The sequence below is a fragment of the Danio aesculapii genome, chromosome 7, assembly GCF_903798145.1.
Source record: "Danio aesculapii chromosome 7, fDanAes4.1, whole genome shotgun sequence".
NCBI classification, from domain to species: domain Eukaryota; kingdom Metazoa; phylum Chordata; class Actinopteri; order Cypriniformes; family Danionidae; genus Danio; species Danio aesculapii.
The window spans coordinates 6,222,503-6,229,978 of NC_079441.1; the positions used below are offsets into that span (position 1 = coordinate 6,222,503).

Consider the following 7,476-nt stretch of genomic DNA (forward strand, 5'->3'; position numbering starts at 1 on the left):
AAAAAGAGGTAAACTATGTGCCCTTGAACTTTCTACAAAATATGCAAGCAATTTTAAAATATTAAAGATTTTCTAATTGAAAACGACTCACTCGCTCAATAATTACCTTGTTCTGTTCTGCATAGCCCACAAATGAGATCACCTCAGTTATGAAACGTGCTTGTTCATGCATGTTTATAATCACACTACCATGTTTGTTAAAGAGACAGTACATATTAAAATTAAAGTTCTGTCATATTTTCTTACCCTCACCTTGTTTCTTTAGATTCAAAAAATTCCTGGGAGCCAAACAGTGGATGCCACTGACATCCATGACAAGACAAAACTGAAATTCTTTGAACGACACTGTACCAACTTCTTTCTGATTTCGTACCAGAATTATCCTCAAATTTCTCATTTTGTGTCTTGTAGATAAAAGAAACATATACAATTTGAACAAGTTATGAGCAAAATGACTAATTAATTAACTTAATATGGACACACATTTTACACATTTAAAAAACGCGAACAATATGCCAGCTAAGGGGAAACACATATAGACTAGCATTATGAATGCCAATTCTGCAAAACGCTATACAGTGCTGAGGACAAAGCTTTCGAGAATAATTTCAGTGGATAATACTTACCATAATGTCAATAGTGTCATATGTCAATGCCATGATGTCAACAACGAATGTCTGTTTTCAGCAGCGTCTTCAAGTCGCTATGGTTTCTCCCGCTCATCAGCTTTTGAATTCAGTAAGGTTTTTTCACAAGTGCGCCTACTGGCCATGCAGGTAGCTTGTTCGTGCTGTAGGACTACAGATTTTCACTCGATTGAATTATTTATTAATAGTGTTTAATTAAGTTATAAATTATGACAAATTTTTAATTATTCAAACGCAAAAGAAAAAAAAAACCCAGTATGTCAATATTTAGACTTTGTAGATTATAAATGATGAGCTGTTCTCCACTAATCTGTTTAATGAAGAATGCTTCTTTATTCAAAAACACACACACACACACACACACACACACACACACACACACACACACACACACATTACTAAATATAATTTACATTTACTCATATATAGTAGACACTTCGGTTCAAATAAGCAACTTACAAGTGATAAGTCAGCAATTCACAAAACACAAAAACTGCTAATTTGAGATTTCAGGTTAAGCAAGATTTGACCTGAAACAATAATAACCACATATGGATTTTTATTTTATTTAGGCCTATAACAAAACTGAAAACATTTATAACATAGACTACAATTAAAAAGAAGCTACAGTAGTTGACAGGGTGTAGATTAGCATTGTTTTGGCATTATTTTTATGGCTTATAAGCTGAATAATGATAAATAATTAAAAAAATCTGGATAAATCAGGATTGCAGACTTTCATTCCTCTGTGACAACATGCTGATCGACTTCATTAGCTTGAGCTGGGAAACACAAAATATAGAATAAATGACATTTTAATTACTGATAACAATGACAGATTATGTTAAACTCATCTGTAGAAGAACGAGAGAAAAAGAAATGCGAGAAAGAGAGAAATAGATCTCACCATGAGCTCTGCATTTGACTCCCAGTAAAATGGACACCAGCAGATATGGAAAAGCTGCCAGTAGAAAACTGAGCAGTTTAAGAGCTGAAAGAACTGCCAATGAAGAGACATAGACAGTATGACAAATCATAAAATAAACATGTAAAAATTCAGACAGTAAGATGATAAATCATAAAAAGATTTATATTAAAATAGATATGCCAGATTTGAGGTTTAACAGTGTACCTTTGCACTAAATTGAAAATATATTTGATTCATCTGAACAATAAATGAAAGCCAAACTTAAACGATCATACACTATAAAAAAACTGTAAATTAGCATTTTTACATATTTTGTAATTGATGTTTTTTTTATTTCCCCTCATTTATTTATGCTTTTGAATTGCATTATGGAACCTTAATTTTTCTTCAAATAACTTTTAACCCTAAAAAATTTGAAAAAGTTACTTATTTCTTATTTATTTATTTTATTTACTGTCTGGGTTGGTGAAAAAAAACTCGTAATAAACTGGCAGTACATTTTCTGATATTTTACAGACTAATTTCTCTCTACCATTTCTTATACAGTTTAATATTAAACTACTAAAAGGTCAATAGTCACTTTGTTAAACTGTAGAGTTGAATTTTCAACATCAAAATTCGACAGAGCAGAGATCAACATCCCATAATGCAATTTACAACCATAAATAAACAGAAAACACTTGAGTCACAAAACCAGAAATCTTTAATTAACAGATTTTTTTTTTTACAGTGTACTGATATCGGCAATTTAACACAAAAGCAAATGTAATAATAAACCATTGAGAAAGATCCTGATGTTCAGTGTTGATCACTCACCCGACACAGTCAGAGTCACTTCATTACTCCATCTAGAAGTGCCTGATCGCCTCCTGCCAAAACACCTGCATCTCTGTGTGGACTCTACAGTGATCCTGAACTCTTTCTCCTCAGACTTGTACTCTTTATCTCCACAGCTGAATATGTATTTCCAGTTTTCTCCCTGTATGTCACATGTGAGAGTGACTCTTCTGAACATCTGTGATTGTTCAGACCAAACAGTCAGAACAGCTTTAGGAGTTTCTGTATGAACCGAACAAAGAGAACAGAAGATAAAACACACAAAGAAGAAATAATCAGTTAATAAACTCAACAAGTTCTAAACTTAGTACAAGTGTTAATGCAAAATTTTTTGATTTAAAGCAAAAAAAACGCTTGATTTCAATGGCCGGGATTAGAAACGGAAGTGAAAAGGTACTGTCAGGCATGCCCAGTTTTCCAGAAGACATCACCACACCGGCCTCCACTACCCATCATTGAGGTACCCTCTGATCGGATTGGACTGGATCTGGTAGGGCCACTATGGATGTCCGCTCGGGGACATGAACACATCTTCACCATTATGGATTACACAACATGCTACCCTGAGGTGGTGCCCCTCAGAAAAGCAACATCTAAGGTGATCACTAAGGGGCTGATTCTTTTGTGTAGCCAGATGGGCATCGCCTCAATGATACTGACTGACCAGGGAACTCCGTTCATGTCCCGGCTGATGGCAGACCTCTGCCACCTCCTCAAAGTGAAACAGCTCCGGACAGTGGTGTACCATCCTCAAACAGACGAGTTTAGTAGAAAGGTTCAACCAGACCCTGAAGAAGATGCTCCAAAGAGTGGTGGCAGAGGATGGATGTGACTCATGATCCTGTACATGTTTTTGGCATCTGTGTGGTTCCCCAAGCCTCCACTGGCCTCACCCCATGCGTACTCCTGTTTGGCCGCCAGCCCCGCGGTCTCCTGGATGTAGCCCGACAAGCCTGGCAACAGGACCCAGCCCCACACAGATCGGTAATAGAACAGGTATAGGAGTGCTCCGCCTAGTCCGCCAACACCTCTCTGAAGCCTAAAGTGCCCAGAAATGACTCTATTACCGGCCCGCCCAACCCCATGAGTTCCATACCAACATCAAGTAATGGTACTGGTCCCCACCACAACATCGAACTTTCTGGTCACCTGGAAGGCTCCTAAGCTGGTTGCTGAACGGGTTGGACTGGTGAACTACCAAGTGCAAAAGCCGGGACGGAGAAGAGAGGAACAACAGTACCATATAAAGATTCTGAAACAGTGAGTCCCACAATCGGTCGCTTTTGCGGATGAAGGGGGACCCATTGGTTCCTCAGAGATGAGAGATGGCTAAATACATCCCATCCACTTCTCACGCCCTCTTGAGATCTCTCCGTAGTCCCTCTCTGGATTGCAGATTTGATCCACTTGACTCAGTATCAGTATGCCAGTAGATCGGAGTAGACCAGGCTTGGTGTTGAAAACGCTTGCCGTCCCATTCTCCTTCAGGAGATGCGTGTACTTATTATGCTCTGTTAGTAACTTCCCCATCTGGTGAACCCTAGTGAGTTCCTCCAAGGCCCACAATACCAGACTCGGCGGAGGAGCTGGATGCTCGGCCCTTTACTTAGTCTGGTATGCCCGCTTGTATAGCTGGCTTTTTAAGGATTGGTGCCTGCCATGCGCATCCCATATTGCATTTTGTCACATAGTCTCCTCACTTGGGTAGATAATAGCCTCCACAGCGCCCTCCCACTTTGGGTCTGGACACTATTCCAATATACTGTCATTTATAAAAAATTGTAGTATTCCCAGATTCTGGCTATATAAGGGCCAGGGGAAATTGGAAGGTTGCTCCTTTGGTGAGGGAAGGAACAAAGACATTATGTTAAAAGTGCCACAGTCAGTGAATCATCAGCCGAATGCTAATGCAATTGGCTCTTCAGCTGTAAAACCTGCTTTTTACTTCTGCGTCAAGTGATCGGCGTGACTCACGGTGCATGCATTTCAAGAGTTCACACTTAGCTGATGATTGGTTAATAAGCTAGTTTGGCATGTTGTCCTGGGAGAGCCCTGAGCTCATGAGATCATCGAGCCTGGGGCAAGCTTGAGCTCAGGTAGATCTCGAGAACCCCCCCCCCCCTCTCCTGCTGCGACAGGCCTGGTAGAGACCCGAACCAGAGGCATTCTTGTTGTGAGGCCACAGTGCTAGCCACTGGGCCGCCGTGCTGCCCTATAGAGGAAAAAGAGGAGGATAGGGGGTGAAAGGGGGGATTCTTCAAGACGAAGATGACTAAAGGTAAGATGCTTGGTTATTTATACTGAGTTAGGAATCGTCTGATTGGTGGTTCGTACATTAGCTTGACTCAGGGCCAGCCGTGTCTATCATAACCACATGATCCTCTTGAAACTAGTTTGTAAATAAACTTCACTTCAAGAGTTCACCCGTAGCTGATGATTGGTAATAAGCTAGTTTGGCATGCTGTCCCGGGAGAGAGCCCTGAGCTCATGAGATTATCGAGCCCAGGGCTCCCTCCCGTTTGCAGGGCGAGAGGGAAGTTTGAGCACAGGTAGATCTCGAGAACCCCCCAAGATGCTTTTTGCTCAGGACAGCAGCCACGTATTGAAGGACCCCCAAAGGGCGCTGATATCAATGCTATATCCAGCTGCTGGATATATTATTGAGAAAGGATAGGAGAAAGAGAGGCTCCTGCGGGAGCATAGGCAAGCATGAACTCCTGCGGGAGTCTGGGCGGGGGAGGAAAGGGAGGGCTTGGGATGACTCCTGCGGGAGTGGAGCTCGGGAGTTGGAGCTGGGGAGTGATGGCCTAAGCAGAAGGAAGATATAGGAGCTGAGCTATGGGAAGTAGCAGCGGCATTCGTCGTTGAAAAGAAAGAAAAAAAGGGAGGGGACAGAGAGACTCGATGCTTGGAGGAAGCGGAGCACTCGACGCCACAGGGCAGAGGGAAAAGGGGGGCGGAGAAGCTCAACGCTAAGAGGGAGCAGAGCACTCGACACTGGGACAGAAGGGGGGGGGGAGGGGCGGAGAGACTCGGACGCTCTGAGGGAGCGGAGAACTCGACACCGGAAGGAAGGGGAAGGGCGGAGAGACTCGATGCTAGAAGGAAGCAGAGCACTCGGCGCTAGAGGGAAGGAAATAATTAATGGGCGGGGGTGGGATGGGGCAGTGGTTGACTCATGCGAGAGTCGAAACTCAGGGTAACACTCCTGCGGGAGTCAGAGCTGTGGAGCCAGTTTTCCTGCTGGAGTCGGGAACGGGAGGGGGCAGTGGAGACTCCTGCGGGAAGGGACCGGGGATGGGGACTCCTGCGAGAGTTGTGCTCGGGAATGACTCCTGCGGGAGTCAAAGCAAGTGGGTGAGGGCCTATGCGGAAATAAAATGGAGAAGCATGTGCTACAAGATTTGTGCTAGAAGGAAGAAGAGGGCAGCGGAGAAGTTCGACGCTGAAAAGAAAATAAAGGAGGGGGTGGCAGAGAGACTCGACGCTTGGAGGAAGCGGAGCACTTGCAGATGGGAGGCAGAAATAAAAGTGAGGCGGAGAGACTCGACGCTAAGAGAAAGCGGACCACTCCACGCTGGGACAGAAAAAAAAGGGGGGGGGGGGGAGACTCGAACGCTCGGAGGGAGCGGAGCACTTGACACCGGAAGGAAGGTTGGGGCAGATAGAGAGTGGAGCACTCAACGCTGGAAGAAAGAAAGGTTAAACTATTGGCCGGGGGGCAGTGGTTGACTCCTGTGGGAGTCGAAGCTTAAGATAACTCCTGCGGGAGTCAGAGCTGTGGGAGCCAGGATCCTGTAAGACTAGGGAAAAAAGAGGGTAGTGGTGACTTTTGCAGTGGGAGTGAATGGTGAAGGGGTGGCTGGAGTGGGCATGGCTCCTGCGGGAGTCGGCACTTGGGGTGTCACTCCTGCGGGAGTTAGAGAAGCAGAGTAGTGCATGCAAGGAAGAGTTTGGTCGCTTTGGAGCGAGGAGCAGGGCAGAGTAGTTTTGCTAAGGGGAGAAGCAGAGTCGAGTCCGTGCTGGGGAGACAGGGAGGGAGGAGCATGGGTAATGCTCAGCGTTAGGCATGCTGATTCCTTTGGCTACCAATGGGTGAGTGACGGCGGGTGAGGGTCTGTTGGACAGTTTTGATGTAGTAATGGCTGAGGCTGATGGCTGAGTCTGATGCCATGGGTCTGGATTGCTGGGAAAGCCCTATGGGCTGCAGAGATAACTGCTCCGATTCTAGATGAATGGCTGAAAAAGGGGTTTGTGGGAAACCTGAAAGGCGGAGGATGACCTTTAGGTGCTTTTGGAATCAGTATCATGTTATGAGATGATTAGCATTATCTGCGTAAAGGCTTGTAGGGGTTGGAAGTTTCAGTCATCCCAGAGCACCAGAGGGTAGGTATTAATATAACTGACTTGGATATTCTTGTAGCGTGGAGATTAGAAATGAATGGGGTGATGGAGGGTAGGGAAAAACAGTAGAAATGTGCTTTAAAAAATGTGTGAAGGTCTTTGGAAGCGTTCCACGCTGTGGAATATGATCAGAGGGTATTTCGGGATGATGGAAGTTTCACAGAGGTAGTAGTTAGTAGTTTGCAGCCATGTCAGTCCTGAATAGGGAGGGGCAGGAGTAGGGTGGGACTCCACTTCGGGGCCAGCTGCCTGAGTTTCTGTATATACATAAAGAGTTGGCATGTTGTCTTGATTTCGGTCCTTAAATCACTCTCCCTCTGTATTACATCACATGCAAGCTCATAGGATATATTGATCTGCAGTGGATGCTGAAAATAACTTAATAAGGTCCTGGAGTTGATTGATTGTTGAAGGTGAGAGGGTGATCGGGGGTTATTGGAGGCGGAGTGTGCAGGCAGTGCGACTGGGGGCATGGCTTCTTTGAGAAAAATCAAGCCGCAACCAATCGCTGTAACAATGGCTGTATGTTCAGTCAGTGGTTTCAGCTAACGATAATATTTCAGTGAAGGTAAATGTGACTTATCGATTTCTTAAGTCCCTATTATTGCATAGAATAAATAATACATGTGGTAATAATGAAATAACTAGAACCGAAAGTTC

General features: G+C 44.2%; 1 protein-coding gene across 1 annotated transcript; it reads right to left on the reverse strand.

The window, feature by feature from the left end:
* Positions 1 to 1,123: 1,123 nt before the first annotated feature.
* si:ch211-163c2.2 (uncharacterized) lies at positions 1,124 to 2,627 on the reverse strand. Its single transcript, XM_056460815.1, has 3 exons — positions 2,392 to 2,627; positions 1,555 to 1,647; positions 1,124 to 1,429 (listed from the first exon to the last, which is right to left on the reverse strand). The coding sequence occupies exons 1-3, from the start codon at positions 2,588 to 2,590 to the stop codon at positions 1,386 to 1,388; spliced, it is 336 nt and encodes a 111-aa protein (XP_056316790.1). The 5' UTR covers positions 2,591 to 2,627; the 3' UTR covers positions 1,124 to 1,385.
* Between the last annotated feature and the right edge of the window lie 4,849 nt (positions 2,628 to 7,476).

Bases quoted from the DNA above. Each gene is read 5' to 3' on its own strand.
- si:ch211-163c2.2 (XM_056460815.1), bottom strand. From the start codon at position 2,590: ATGTTCAGAAGAGTCACTCTCACATGTGACATACAGGGAGAAAACTGG. The intron at 1,648-2,391 runs GTGAGTGATCAA...CTTCATTGGCAG, and splicing joins AGTGACTCTGACTGTGTCGG to TTCTTTCAGCTCTTAAACTG. The intron at 1,430-1,554 runs GTGAGATCTATT...TGTGTTTCCCAG, and splicing joins AGTCAAATGCAGAGCTCATG to CTCAAGCTAATGAAGTCGAT.